The sequence below is a fragment of the Puma concolor genome, chromosome D1 (genome assembly GCF_028749965.1).
Source record: "Puma concolor isolate L17-30 chromosome D1, mPumCon1.1.hap2, whole genome shotgun sequence".
Lineage (NCBI taxonomy): Eukaryota > Metazoa > Chordata > Mammalia > Carnivora > Felidae > Puma > Puma concolor.
This window is the reverse complement of record NC_141676.1, coordinates 76874881-76890910: the sequence shown is the minus strand read 5'-3', so window position 1 is coordinate 76890910 and position 16030 is coordinate 76874881. Positions and strand designations below refer to the sequence as shown.

The 16030-nt window shown below is 48.9% G+C and overlaps 1 protein-coding gene across 1 annotated transcript in view; it reads right to left on the bottom strand.

The window, feature by feature from the left end:
• The window catches only part of PANX1 (pannexin 1), a 51317-nt gene that overhangs the window by 8646 nt on the left and 26641 nt on the right, over positions 1–16030 (bottom strand). Inside the window, exon 2 of the mRNA XM_086678581.1 lies at positions 13450–13589. Within this exon, the coding sequence (XP_086534707.1) occupies positions 13450–13589 (140 nt within the window). The remainder of the gene's footprint in view (positions 1–13449; positions 13590–16030) is intronic.

The window sequence follows — 16030 nt, the reverse complement described above, 5'->3', positions numbered from 1 at the left end:
GGCAGCTGGCCCAACACCGTGACTCTCACTGTAAAATCAGATGTACGGAGCGTTCTCAAGTAACACTCATCTGGTTTTCCCGCTGTTACCACTTTACATTTCCGTGGTATACTTGTCAACACTAAGAAACCATCATTGACCAAATTTCAGACTTTCACTTGGATTTCTCCAGTGTTCCCATTATTGTCTTCTTTCTGTTCAGAGATCCAGTTCGGGGTCTATCCGTGACATTGAGGCGTCGTGCCTCCCTCGTCTCCTTGATTCTGTGACAATTTCTCAGGTCTTTCCTGGTTTTTCATGTTTTCCATGCTTTTCATTTAAAACTAACACATAAAGTAGCACCTAAAAGTTCACAGAAGAAATGGGTGATACGGATATAGTTATCAGAATATTAAACAAATTTGTGTGTGCTTATTAACACATTAAGTAGGACCTACCCGTGCTGTACCACCAACTCTGAAGTGGTGAAGAGATCTGTAACAGAATCACAGAGTCCACAAATACCATGATGTATCGTTGCTTCCATGGTACATGTTTTCTGAAGTTAAGTTTTAGTCAAGAGATGCATAAAAAATAAAGCTGTGACGTGTCTTCCTACCCTCGTTCCCGGATTCCCTGCCACCACTTGGAGCCCACGCTCGGAATTCCCGCCCCACAGGAAAGACGGCAATGGCACAACGCCTCTGAAACTCTGCAAAGCCCCTTCACCAGTACAGGCACTTCAGTCCATACTGGGCATGGGATGGGGTTTCTCAAAATGATTCAACCCATGTGCAAAGGGCCGCTACACAATGACAACCGTGACAGGCTGCGATTCCATGAATTTCGGCTACATAATTCGTAGCTGGCTGCGGTGAGAAGCTCTGTTCCTTCAATCCTAGCGTACTCTAAAGGGGGGTAAAAATGGGATAAAAATGTAACCGTGATATAGAGTCAGTGCTGCTCCCAAGACCAAGAGAATCTGGCATTTTCTCTGGAAACTACAGAGGGAACACGATCTCTAATTTGGGACTGCGGAGTAGTTTTAGAAGTCACTTTTGTTTCTAGGCAATTTGAATTAATAGAATTTTACCACAAACTGTTCTTCTGAGTTAAAAAGTGCCTGTTTACAATCTGTGGCAATTTTCCCAACACGCCTAGGTGGTACAAGAATTAGTACCAATGAATAGATCAACATAGCTCATTGTAATTGGAAAAAATGAATGTTTAAGGGTATTTACATATAGGGTGTTTGCTTTCTCTTCCAATATCCCTGTACCTTGATCACCTCTGTAAGGAATGTAGTTGAATGGCCCACTCCTTGGTTTTCCCCACAGTGAAACCTCTTTTTCGTTTTCATCAAAAAGGAAAATGTGACTCTGTAACAAGGTGGTATTAAAATCGATTCAACAGAAACAGGAATCCAAAACAGCATTAAATTACAGTCTTTAAAATCCTTTTGTCCACATAAAGAACATGGAAAAACTGCCAAGCTTTACGAGTGCATCTGCTGGGTGGGAATGGCTTTGTCCATAAGCTTTGTCTGCTCCCAGTGAGGTCCGAGACACCGAGCATCTCTCAAGGCCACGGGGGTCCGTTAATGTGGTTCATGTTAACACCGAGCCCTTCCAGTGACAGTGAAGCTTCTCGAAACCACCAAAAGGAAGCACAATGCCCAGTCTGTGTGCCTTAAAAGTTTGCGTTGTTTCTGGAAGGGGTTGTAGTTAGAACAACAGAAGCTCCAGATGGAAGGAAGTGTGGAGAGGCTCTGGTACAGCCTCCTTCCACATTCGAGTCACCCCGACCTCCTCTAAGGCGAAGAAGCATCCAGTTAGGACTGACCATCTCCTCCCCTGAAATGTATGTGATCGCTTCTTACGGGATTAAATGCAGATGGGTAATTTCTTTCAAAAGCATCTGGGCTGGGGGCACCCGGCTGGCTCAGTCAGTGGAGCACGTGACTCTTGATCTCGGGTATGAGTTCGAGCCCCACATTGGGTGTAGAGATTACTTAAAGAAATAAAATCTTTAAAAACAAAAGGCAAACCACCTCCCACTCCGGAAAACCACATCTGGGCTGGAAGCTTGGCCCCTACAGACAAAATGCACAGAGTCTGCTCCAGGACCACACAGGCCAGATGGGAATGCAAGCTAACGATTAAACAAAACATAAAAGTGAAGGCCACTAAATACATAGGTACTAAGTAGCGAGCAACTTGAAATGTCCTTGGGGAGCTCAGGGAAGGCTTCATAAAAGAGGTGACATCTGAGCTACGTCTTCAAGTACTGTGAGGCAATAACAACAACAACAAAAACCCCCAAAACAATTCCATGAGTATATTAAGACCCAGCTCAGATTTCACCTTCTTGTGGCCCTTCAGACACACTCCTTCCTCTGCATGGAATTCTCTTTTTCTGCCAAGTGAATTCCTACCCGTCGAGGGCACCAAAGCAAATGAGTGAGCCCATGGTGAGGACACAGTAAGAGCTGAGGCTGGAAGAATGTACTAGGGTTGAATGGGGTCCCTCCCTGCCAAACTCATGTCCACTTGGAACTCAGAATGTGACCTTGTTTGGAAATAGAGACTTTGCGGATCTAATTAGTTAAAATGAGGCTGTACTATATCAGAGTGGGACCTAATCCAGTAACCGATGTCCCTCTAAGAAGACCATTTTAAGACACAGAGACACACAGGGGAGACTGGAGTGATGCATCTACAAGCCAAGGAACGCCACAGATGGCTGGCCACCACCAGCCACTAGAAGAGAGGCACACAACTCTCCCTCTGAGCCCCCAAGAAGGACCCCACCGTGCTGACACCTTCATTTCCAACTCCTGGTCTCCAGAAATATGAGAGAATGAAGTTCCGTTGTTCCAAGCTACTGAGTTTGTGGTAATTTGTTACAGTGGTCCTAGAAGACTCATATGCAGGGTAAGCAGGAACTAAATTACGAGGCCCTCACCTTCCCACATCATACACAATGGGAAGCCCACTGGTGGGGGGCATGAGGAAAATTTATTTTGCAAAGATTGCTTCAGCCGTGGAGAAGGGAACACACTGGAGGGGAGAGAGACAAGGCAGTTGGTTGCTGCGACGGAGAGGCGGGAAGTGATATGCACTGAACTGAGGCAGCAGCCGTGGGGAGAGGGGAAGACATTTAAGAGCTATCAAAAGCAAGAGACGGACATTTCAGTGCCTACCTGGAAGTGAGGGATGCAAGAGGGAAGAACAGAGGCTAATTCTACATTTCTAGCCTATGCAAGGGTGTGGGTGATAGTACCATTAGTTGCAATAAAGAAGCAAGAAGGAACAGATTCCAAGCAGAGGGGAGTGAGGTGGGAGGCAGACCCAAGAAGATGAGAAATTATGAACATAAGCTACTCACACCCCAAAACTCTAATCCTAGTGGAGAGTAAGTAACTGGAAATAAAAGAAAAAACTCCAGCTAACCTTACAATTGAGGATTTTGTAGCATATGGATGGTTGAAGCCAAGAGTGACCGAGATCATCCAAGGAGAATATGTAGAAGGAGACAAGAGAATAAGAGAGGGACATGGGATCCTAACATTAGGGTCGGGCAAAAAGAGAACCCTGGAAGACATGGGAAGGAATGGTCAGAAAGTAGGAAGCAGGTAAACCAAGAACAAATTGCACTGGGGAAGTGATGTAAAAAGAGACACAAAAGATGTCTGCTCTTGTTTGCATGTTTTTCAGATAATAGCCCACTTTTTTTTTCAGTTTATTATTTTGAGAAAGAGAGAATGTGAGAGAGAGAGAGAGAGCGCGCACGCAAGGGGAGGGGCAGAGAGAGAGGAAGAGAGACAATCCTGTGCTGTTAGCACAGAGCCCAGCGCAGGGCTAGATCCCATGAACCATGTGATCATGACTGAAGCTGAAATCAAGAGTCAGAGGCTTAACCGACTGAGCCACCCAGGCGCCCCAGAGAGAAACCCACGTTAAAGATAATCCCAAATGTAGGAAGTCACGAGTGAAGGTCTACCCAGAAGGCCAATGCAATGCGTTCCATGAGCAGCTTACAGAGGACAGAGAAGGAGGTGGTACGCCATTCTATTCTGTGCTCTTGGGAAGACACCCAAGGCAGTGGGCTTCATGATTCATGACATTCTAGGAAGGGCCTAGAAGGGCCACAGGAGAGACCTAGGGAAGACAGGATGGTGAGCAAAGCACTTAGGCGTGGAAGTAGAAAGAGACTCCTGACAACAGAATTAATACCAAGTCACAAGGAAGCAAGGAAAAACCTTCCTAAAGATCTGTATGAACATGGAATGAACTGTCCTGTGAGGCAGGGAGTTCCCTTTCAATGAATCATCTGGGAGGGCTTTAGAATTTCAGATTAGGGGCGGGCAAAGGGCCAGACAGTAAATGTTTGTGAGCTATATGACCTCTGTTGCATACGTGAAACCAGACATAGGTAATGTGTAAAGGTATGGGCGTGGCTGTGTTCCAATAAAACTATTTGCAGAAACAGGTGATCGATGGGCTGGATTTGGCTGGAGCGTTTAGGCCATTGTTTGTCAATCCCTTGCTCCTGATCCTTGCTTCTCAAAGAATGGTCCACAGACCAGCAACGTCAGTATCACCTGAGAATTTGTTAGAAAGGAAAAATGCAGGCCCTGTCAGATCTACTGAACCTGAGTCAACATTTCAACAAGTTCTGCAGGTGATTTTCATACACACAGAATTTGGGAAACACTGGTCTAGATGAGGGGTACCCACACGGGAGCCCAAGTTGGGCCAGCAGTATCTGAATCTCCTGGGAAGCTGATGAAAACCATATTCCTGGCCCTCAGGATCCTAAATTTTCACACCCCCCCTACCCCCCCACCCCAGATAATGCTAAGGCTTGGAAACCTCTGGTCTGGGAGCCTCAGAGGACCCTTCTAAACTAAGTTTCTGTGAATCCACTTAAAGGAAATAAAGATTTGTTCATTCTATTAATTTTATTTTCCTGTTCTGTTGCTTTTTTTTTTTTTCAGTCAAAACCCTGCTTTCCTGTTTCTGAAAAAATCTTGCCTAACGGTTTGCCTACATTGTGAACTTGAACAAAGAGAAAAGAGCACTGAAAGAAAGAGAGAAAGAAAAAAAAAGAAAGCAAGAAAGCAGAAAGAAAAAGAAAATGCCGGTTATCAAACAGTCCTGGAGGTCCTACAGCACCACCTGCTGGTCCCACCTGAAAGCACACTCATTTCCACAAATCTATTTCCTCAGAGGTACTGGAGGCTACCGGAAAGAAATGGAGTAGGAGAGAGTAGGGGGAGGAAGAGGAAAGGAGACATGGAATAAACAGCTGGGGAGAAAGAAAGTACAGCATTAATTATACCAGGACCACACACTACACTGATGTACACTTAAAGATTACACTGACTCATTTCTTTGGGGGGAATTTGGGTCTCCTGGTTTGAAGTCTGGCATCAGAACTGAATTGAGAAGTGTTCATATAAACCTGGTGCCTCTAAGCCTCTCGCCCTGGACTCAGAATGCTCCTGGAGAATGAACTCCGGTTCTGAACAGCACATAGAAACCGCCTCACTCTCCTCCTCCCTTCCACACATGTGATTTGAGCACCCATTATGGGCTATGCTGTCCCAGAGTGCACTGATGAGGGACACGGGCATGGTCTCTACGTGCATGGAACCTGCAGTCTTAGAAATAAAGGATCAGGGGCACCTGGGTGGATCAGTCAAGTGACTGACTCTTGATTTTGGCTCGGATCCTGATCGCACAGTTCATGGGTTCGAGTCCCACATCAGGCTCTGTGCTCACAGCGCGGAACCCACTTTGCATCCTCTGTCTCCCTCTCTCTACCCACCCCCCCTGTTCTGTAATAAATAAATGTTAAAAATAATTTTAAATAAAAAGAAATGAAGAATCAATTAAGTAGACTTCAGGCAAGTAACTGCCACGTCCCATGGTGACTGCAGGAAAAGCACAGACTGCTTGGGAGTGCACAGTATTGACCAGGGTGTGTGTGGTGCAGCCGATGTTTTGTTGGTTAACACCCCATTTTTAGGATCTGACTGCTTTTAGGCAGGGTGTGCGGTCTACTGTCCACACAGTGGCCTCATGGTCTTATTCCTGGAGACTTCGCATTGACCCACCTGGCCCTGAAAGCAAGAAGCCTCCATCTAGAGATCCAGAGGAAACTTCCAGGTGGAAGCTGAGAGCAGAATCATACAATAGGAGGTGGCCAGATTAGAGGGGAGGAGGGGTCAACGGAAGATGCGTGTGAAACAGCCAGGAAAGGTGAGAGCTACAGGAAGTCAGGTTCCCGGGGGCCCAGGGATGGTGGGGATGGGCCCAGAAGTGAGGCTGGGATGGTTCACAGGGCCCAGTGGCAGAGAGAAGCTTGGAAGCCAGAGTAGTTTGTCTTTTGAAAGAAATACAGACATTTTGTAGGGACTCTGGGGGGGGGGGGTTGTTTGGGGAAATGACAGAGTCAGAAAGGCAGGACCTCAGAGGGCAGGAGGTGGGGGCAGGGAGCAGGGTCCCCTCTTTAGTTCCAGGTAATGAGTGAGGTGGCCACAGGATGAGGCGGATATATGGAGAGGGGGTCAGAGTCCTTGGAGATCAGACAGTGGATGGGATACTGGATGCACCTTCGGGGAGGACAGAGTTCTCCTGGGACGGGAATGTCTATGAGCCACTACCGCAGTCGTGAACGAATGGGGGTGACAGAGGATGACAGCAATGGGGGGGGGGAATGACGTAGCCAGGTGTCAAGAATAGCTCAGGAGGGATTTTACATGAAGGAAGCGCAGCAGGGGTAAGGAATAAAGACATGGGGAGAAGACACACACCTTTGTGCCTACCTGGAACCAAAGACCTCCTTGGTTCCACCAGCAGGTGGGCCCCCTGCCGGACAGCCCTTCTGCCAGAAACTCCCTTTCTGTGTCGAGCCAAAGTTCAGCCACTGGTAGCTACCCCCAGGTTAGAGTGCACACTCTGAAGCCATACAAATTAAGCCTTCACCTTCTCACATGTGAGAAACACCTGAAGTCTGAAGGCGGTCCTGTGCTTTGCCACCACCTGGCCATGGGGCCTTGCACACAGCATCGACTGCTCTGGCCCTTCAGGAGATGGGGAGCCTGGCTCACAGGGTGCCTGCTGGCTGTAGCAATCAGGAGTCGGCTAAATGTGGAGAAGCCAAGAGAAAGCCACCAGGAAAGATGTTCTAAACTTGAGAAAGAATCTGGCAACTCCACATCTGGGTATATACTCACAGGAGCTGCAAGCAGGGACTCAGACAGGTGTCTGTACCCACCATGTTCAGGGCAGCATTCATCGCAATTGCCACAAGGTGCAAGAAAGGTAAGCACCCACGGCTGGATGCGTGGACACACACAGCATGGCGCATACACACACACACACACACACACACACACACACACACACACACACACGATGGAATATTATGCAGCCTTAAAAAGGCAGGGAGTTCTGATCATGCTACCATACGAGTGAACTTTGGAGACATGCTGACTGAAACCATCCAGATGTAGAAGTGCACAGACTGTGTGACCGTGGCTATCTGAGGTGCCTGGAAGAGGAGATAAGACTCAGAAGGTAGAATGGTGGTTGCCAGGAGCTGGCGGAAGGGAAAAGCAGGGAGTCGGTGTCGAAGGGGCACAGAGTTCCGGTTTGGGAAGCTGAGAAAGTTCAGATGGATCTTGGCAATGGTTGCACAACATGGCGAACGTACTCTGTGCTGCCCAACTGCACACCTAACAGGGGTTAGGAAGGTACATTTTCCGTGGTGTGCATTTGACCACAATTAAAAGAAAAAAAGCCGAAGACGAAATCAATGTGAAAATAAAGCAGCTGCGATCACAGAATCTGGCTTGGCTAACAAAGCCCCATGGACATTCAAATCTGACATAGCTTTTATTTCCCCTCCAATGAGGCCGGAGTCCCGATTTCTCTAACCACCTGCACCAGCTCCCTAGGGCTGCCCTAACCACGTCCCACGGGCTGGATGGTTTAGACAACAACGTTGTCTCTCAGAGTCCGGGTAGCCGGACGTCTGAAATCAAGGTATTGGCAGGTCTTGCTCCCGCCAGAGCCTCTGGGGGATGACCCGTGCCCGTCTCTTGCAGAAAGTGGAATCAGGGTTCTTGGCTCACGGCACCATAGCTCTGCGCTAGGCCTCTGCGTCACACGCCATCTTGTCCCCGGTGTCTCGCATCTCTCCCCTTTGTGTGTGTCTGCGCCCAAATGTCCCCCAATCAGGAAGACACCAGCCATACTGGACGAGGGGCCCACCTTACTCTGGCAGGGCCTCACCTCGACTGATTCCACCTGCAACAAGCCTATTTCCACCAAAGGGCCCATTCGAGGGGACGGGCGTTAGGACATCAACAGAGCCTTTAGGGGATACAATTCAGGTCACACCCCCACCCAAATGAAGACTTCATCTCCATCCCCCCGCAGCACCTGACACGGTACTATGTTGACACAGGCCTTCCTCACAGGACCTCCTGGCTTTCCTTCGTGCGGTGCACAGCCTTCACGTTTTCCCCACCAGCCGCGGCTCGGACTCCTCGGCCAAGTTCTCCTCCTCCCCCTCAGACACTGCCCTGTCTGCACGCACACCCTAGGAAACCCCAGCGTTGACTACCACCTCCCTCTGACACACTGTCGCGGGTGCCTCCACACCCCTCTCGCCTTGGACCTCGGGACACCACGCACGGCCCACGGCCTACCTAACATCGTGCCGCTCACCGAGCAGCTCTGACTGCATGTGTGCAGAACCGTTTGGCTTTCCTCCAAAACCTTCTCCCTCCCCAGACTTCTTCAAAGGGGCGAATGGCCTCACCTTCTTCACCCACTGCCTAAATCCTTGGGCGTGCCGTGTCCATGACTCTGACCTTTCCCTTGTCCTCTGTGTCCCACTGGCACATCTTCCAAGATGCCCGGAATCTTTGTACTTCCCACCACCCCCACTGCTATCCCCTGAGCCCGCGGGACAGCAAAACGCTCCCACGAGCCCAATGCGGCCACAGATGCATCTGCATCTCCGCAGAGTGACTGCCAGACCTGCCTTGATGAGAAAATGGACCGTGTGGCCCTTCACAGAAAAGCTCGCTGACCCCTAAACACGGATGTCACCTGTGACTGTCCTTCACTGTGGTCCTCCAGCCAACAACAAAACACCTGTGTCGCTTTTAGATTGTTCTTTCCCTTTCTCGTGCCAACAGCTCCCCTTCTTTTCTGTCTCCTGATCAGAAGCCTCAATCTGCCTGCCAGGCGGCTCCCTCCCTGCCTCCCTCCCTCCTTTTCCTCCCGCACTCCATCTCTGAGCATTGTCTCCTGGGAACACCATGTTCCCCCATCAAGGAACTGCAGCGGCTCTCACCGTTTCCAGCACTTAGCCTACACACACCTGTTAAGGTTTCAAAGGTCCCGTATAACCTGGGCTTACCCTGTAGAGTCAGTCGAGGCCCCGCTGCCCCCCAACAGGACAAGCCGGCGCCCTCCCCTCTGCCAGAAGGTGCCACAGGCCCTCCCCAGCCAGTGCACCGTTGCTGCAGCCAGCCCACTTTCTTACTGCCGTTGGTATCTGAATGTGTGCCAAACTCTCTCATATCACACAATCTCCCAGAGGCTCCCAAACCTTCCCTCCAGCTACCACCCAGCTTATTGCTCTCTCCTCCTTTTCCCAGAGAGAGAGATTTTCTGGGGGAAAAAAATCTGAAGGAACTATCTACCACCATCATCTTCACCTCCTCACCTCACCGTTCACCCACTGCTTCACTAAAATCACCTCTGCCGGGGGCACTAATGATTTCACCCACGCCAGTAAGCCTGTTTCACTCCTACTGCACTGTCCGCTCTGCAAGGGCACTGAACAGAGTTCACTGCTCTGTCCAAGAACACTCTCCCCCAGGCTTCCGTGACAACCACACTCTTCTTTTCCCATCTCGCTTCTGGAATACTCCTTCTCAGCGTCTTCGTTACATATCTGTCTTCCCCACCAAACAGGGAGCTTCCTGAGGAAGGGGCCGCGTCACGTGTGGCTCTCTGATGCCACACATACATTCTAGTATACGGTAGGCAGGACGTCAGTGAATGTCAGCTAAAATCAATTGTCATTTACTGTTTTCAGCTCAAGAATTTTCACTCTCTGGCTAAAAGGAACAAATCAGGAGACTAGAGATGCTGGCGAGGATGTGGAGAAATGGGAACCCTCTTGCACTGTTGGTAGGAATGCAAACTGGTGCAGCCGCTCTGGAAAACAGTGTGGAGGTTCCTCAAAAAGTTAAAAATAGATCTATCCTATGACCCAGCAATAGCACTGCTAGGAATTTACCCAAGGGATACAGGAGTGCTGATGCATAGGAGCACTTGTACCCCAATGTGTATAGCAGCACTTTCAACAATAGCCAAATTATGGAAAGAGCCTAAATGTCCATCAACTGATGAATGGATAAAGAAGTTGTGGTTTATATATACAATGGACTACTACTTGGCAATGAGAAAGAACGAAATATGGCCTTTTGTAGCAAAGTGGATGGAACTGGAGAGTGTTATGCTAAGTGAAATAAGTCATACAGAGAGAAGCAGATACTATATGTTTTCACTTTTATGTGGATCCTGAGAAACTTAACAGAAGTCCATGGGGAAGGGGAAGAAAAAAAAAAAGGTTAGAGAGGGAGGGAGCCAAAGCATAAGAGACTCTTTTTTTTTTTTTTTTTTTATTTTAAAAAAAATTTTTTTTTTTTCAACGTTTATTTATTTTTGGGACAGAGAGAGACAGAGCATGAACGGGGGAGGGGCAGAGAGAGAGGGAGACACAGAATCGGAAACAGGCTCCAGGCTCCGAGCCATCAGCCCAGAGCCCGACGCGGGGCTCGAACTCACGGACCGCGAGATCGTGACCTGGCTGAAGTCGGACGCTCAACCGACTGCGCCACCCAGGCGCCCCATAAGAGACTCTTAAAACTGAGAACAAACTGAGGGTTGATGGGGGATGGGAGGGAGGGGAGGGGGGGTGATGGGTATTGAGGGGGGCACCTTTTGGGATGAGCACTGGGTATTGTATGGAAACGAATTTGACAATAAATTTCATATTTAAAAAAAAAGAATTTCCACTCTCTTGAAATGCTCCATATCATCAGTATTAATACTAATACTATAGTATTAGTGATTATTCAAATGGGGTATCTGCTCTTATGTGGATCCTGAGAAACTTAACAGAAGACCATGGAGGAGGGGAAGGAAAGAAAAAAGTTAGGGAGGGAGCCAAACCATAAGAGACTCTTAAAAACTGAGAATAAACTGAGGGTTGATGGGGCGCGTAGGGGGGAGGGTGGGTGATGGACATTGAGGAGGGCACTTGTTGGGATGAGCACTGGGTGTTGTATGGAAACCAATTTGACAATAAATTTCATAATAAAAAAATTACAAATAAATAAATAGGGTATCTGATCAATTTATCAACTGGATATCCTGTGGGTCTGTTTCTAGTTCTGATTTTTCTCTTGGTTTTCCTGTGTATCAGCCACTGAAACTACACGTGAAAAACCAGACAAGAGTTTGAGGCTCTGGATGAAGTTACCTACTTCCGGAAAAGATTTATTTTTGCTGCTGGCTGGTGGGCAGACTCGAGATGCTGACAGTCCCTGTATCTCCTCATTCAGTCAGTACTGAAAGTGATTCAAACCAGGACGCTGGTCCCCATGAGGGCTGGTCTAATTTAGGATCACCCCTTACTCCCTAGCAACGGGCTCTCGAGCCTGGGGTGTGTTGACCAAGCTCCTTTCAACTTGGCTGTGTCAACTCTTAATTTTTGCCCCAAGCCCTGTGGATCTGGAAAAGTCTCTCAGCCAAACTTCCATCCAAACAAGCTAGCCTACTACCACCACAAAGCTCCTTAGTGTCTCACTAACACTGGACACCGGGGGCTTGGCTGCCCACACCACTCTACAGGGCTTCTCCTCCTACACGGCAGGGGCAGTGGATGGCCAGGGACCTGACTGTGGTCAGCAACTAGTCCTGAGTCCTCGGCTTGTCTCTCTAGGTGTCCTTCACCTTATACTGCATCAAAACCCTTGTTTCTTCCTACTTTCAAAGTTTCACAGTCTCTAACATCCCTAACATACGCTGGACACGCCAGATGATACATTCTTCTTCTGCGGCTCTGTCAGTGCCCAGCCTGGCACACCCTTCCTTCCCCTAAGAGCATCACAACACAGAGACCCACGTTAAAACAGCATGGATTCTGACGTACAGACAAGGCTGTTCAGCTTCTGGAACTGTGCCCATTCCTATAGAATATCTTTATTATTTGCTGGCCTGGCTACTAAGACCTACAGTGTTGACGAGGACCCAGCTAGCGCTAAGGCTAAAAGTCAAAGAGAAAAGCCCAACCCCAAAGAAGAAAGCAGCCACTGTAGGCATCACTCTGCCTGGTGGCACACAATAAATTAACACGAGGGGATGAGGCCTGAGTCATAGCAAAGGACTTAAACTGTTCTTTTTTTTACAAAGGATGCGGTGTGTTCAGCAATAGGTCAAGGCCAGAGTCAAACTTTTCAGCCTTTGGCTTTTCAGAAACTAAAGCAGCACTCTTTCCTCAGTGGAGGAGAACACCAGAAGAAACACAAACATTCTTTTTGTTTTCATGATGGATGGCAGAACCAGTGGTTGAAAATGATGACGGGTTGATACACAGTCCTACTTTCACACGCATGGAGAAGACCTACTCGAGCCGTGTTGTGACACAAAGAACGTTCTGCACAAACCCGCTGACTCCGGCGCCGGTTCCTCACTGCCCATACCCCATGTTACCCCCCAACTCCATCACTCCCTGACCAGGGAGCTCCTGACGGGGCCTCTTCTCTGCAGGACACTGGAGTCTCCTATGTAGTATGTCTCCCCTTCCTTGTGGAATGTGGACCTGTCAAAACGCCAAGGAATCGATCCCTGCAGCTCTGTCGCAGCCAACACCCCCAGAAGGAGTCATCACTAGGCTTCCCGATGCTCCAGCAACGCACTGGCGAGAAGAAACCAAATGGTATGTTGGCCGCCACTTTCCCCAAGGGACCCTGGGAGCAGTGGAAAAGGCGCGGGCCAAGGCTAGGTTTGAGTCCTGGCTCTGCCCCTATCTAACATCGCTCACCCAGGCAATTCAAAAGGCACCGAGAGCCTACTCTGCATCAGACGCCACTGGGCAGTAAGGGTAGAAACAGGACACAACAGGTGCCCACCGTTATGGCGCGAAAATCCAAAAAATGCCTCAGTTTCTGCATCTGCTAGTGAAGGTGCCGAACCAAGTAATCTCTGAGGTTTCTGAGTTCTTCTGACCAAATTTAAAGTGCTAGGCTTGTATGATCCGAGGGACAGGGCTGCTGGCTGGCCATGCGCATCTGTGTGACTACGTGGCACAGCCTCTCTGGGCCTCGGTTCCCCCGTCTACAAGGCTATCGGGTGAGAAAACATCCCCAGTTACCTTATGCAGCCACAGAGGAAGGTGTCCGGAATCGCCCTGCAAGGAGTCCTTCTGCTGAACGGCAGCCCAACAGTAAGAATCCACGAAGGCAGCCTGACGCCAGGAGAAGGAACTTGGGGAGAAACAGCTTATCTGGGTACCTGAGAAGCAAAAAGAGACAGCGCTAAATAAATGTGTGAGCAGTATCTGGACCACCCCACCCCCCACCCCCCAGCCTCAGGTCTCTCAGTGGTAGCAGTCACAGAGCAATGCGCCACAAGGTCAGAACCAAAACCAGATTCATATTAAAGCTGAGTATTTGAGAGATTTTTGGCCGACGCTGGTCATGATGGCAGCTTGGGCTCAGCTGGAGAAAGCTCTTGAAAGTGAAACCACCATAAAAAGAAAAAGTGGGCAGGAAAAGAACCAGGGCTAAAAGAATAGCAAGGCTGGCTGAATTTGGGTGAGGTTTGAGTGAAGGGGGGGGGGGGGGTTACAGGGGAGGGGGGAGAGTCTATCAGAAAACTGGGCAAAAGGGTGCCTGGGTGCCTCAGTTGGCTGAGCATCTGACTTTGGCTTAGGTCATGATCTCCCGGTTCTTGAGTTCGAGCCCGGTGTCAGGCTCACTGCTGACAGCACAGAGCCTGCTTCGGTTCTTCTGTCTCCCTCTCTCTCTGCCCCTCTCCTGCTCAGGCATGTGCTCTCACTCTCTCTCAAAAATAAATAAACATTAAAAAAAAAATAAGAAAAAGATGGGGTGCCCGGGTGGCTCAGCCGGTTAAGCTTCTGACTTCGGCTCAGGTCATGATCTCGTGGTTCATAAGTTCGAGCCCCGCATTGGGCTTTGTGCTGAGTGCTCAGAGCCTGAAGCCTGCTTCAGATTCTGTGTCTCCCTCTCTCTCTCTGCCCCTCCCTGCTCATGCTCTGTCTCTCTCTCAAAAATAAACATTAAAAAAAATTTTTTTTAAAAAAGAAAGAAAACTGGACTAGAAAAGGAGTCCTTTAGAACAGAGAAGCCAGGACTTCTACCCTGATGAAGGGAAGGCTGAAGGAACTTTTGGTGACAGGTCACTGGATGGCAAATCAGCAGTTTTCCGTCTCCTCCAAGAAGAAAGAAGGCACAGGTAAAAGTACAGCCCAAGGAAGAGAGAGCAAACCCGCTAACGGAGGGATGGGTGTGGGGCGGGGTGGCAGGAAACCTGGGTCCTACTCCCGGGCCCCCATCTGGCACATGTGGGAACGTGTATCTCAAGCCGAGAGCAGGCACACTGTCCTCCACACCTTGCACAGTGTGAGAGGTGCTAGGTGCTTGGGCTCTGATGCTGTTCTATTCAAACCCAACTCTGCCACTCACAGCTGGGTGACCTCAGGTCACTTCACCTTCCAAAGCCAAGGCTCTCCAAACAGACGATGACATTAATGTCTATATTCTCAGTAGGCTGCCTGGTTCCCAGGAGTTACTCAGGAAGTATTGCATTCTTCTGTATGAGGTAACTAGCAGGTTCTGTTGTTGCTTTAAAGAGTGGGGGCATGCCCACCCTGGAAAGAGGGGAAAGGGGTGGCAGGAAGATACTGGGGTGGACTTCCCTAGTCCCTGAAACATAAAAAGCCTCAAAGCGTCACCTCCCTCTGGGGAGGGAGTGGGCTTTACGCTTGTGGCAGGAGAAGGCAGTGACGGGGATGTTGTCTGGGGAGCAGAATCTTGTGGTGGAGGAGGTACAATGAGGTCAGAGCACCCCCACTTCATTGGGTATTTTTATACCCACAGACATCAAGAAAGGACTTTTCAGCAAGAGCCCTTGGAGGACATCACAGTGAAAAGTCACATATCGTCAGAGAGTGTCCAACGATAGGGTATGTTCTTGCCAGCTAGGAATGGCTTCAGTATGAGTTGGGGGTGGGTCACGCATTTCAAGGAGCTTTCAATTCTCATAGTCCACTGAACTTCAGTTCTTGCATTTTATAAAAACAGAGTGGTCAGAACAGCGCTGGGCCGTAGGGATAACGTCACACAGCTCTTGCATTAGCATGACTTTGCTAAACGCTGCCTAGGAAGTCCCCACCCACCAAGGCTTACTGATCTCGGTTATAAATGGATGGTTTCTGATGCGTTGCTTGCTTGGTATCGTCTCTCCAGATACTTTCTCATGCAAAAGGACAGTACTTTCAGGATTTCATGAAAACCTGTCTGCTCCTTCCTTGTATTTCTTAGGTATGGTCCTGGCAGTGCACATAGCCAGCATGTAGTAACATTCTTTCTATAGGATAATGTGTTTCAGGTCCTGTCTTGGGACCTCAAAAACCTCCCCCAAGGCACCGGTGGAAACTGCCAGAGCATAAATAAGTAAACTTTTCATACCAAAGCTTTTGCAAAAGAGGAAGAAAGAAAATGTAACTGAGTCTAGAGAGACAGAAATTGAGGATGTGCTGAGCTCAAAATGTTTTTCATCTGGAATGGAAGGTCAGAAGAAAAGACAACACACAACCCACATTCACAGGATACAGGCGGTCCTTAAACCCTTGCCTCATTTAAACCTCACGACCAAACTGGAGAGAAAGAGAGAGGGAGGGAGAAAACGGTATCTTATCTTCATTTTACCCT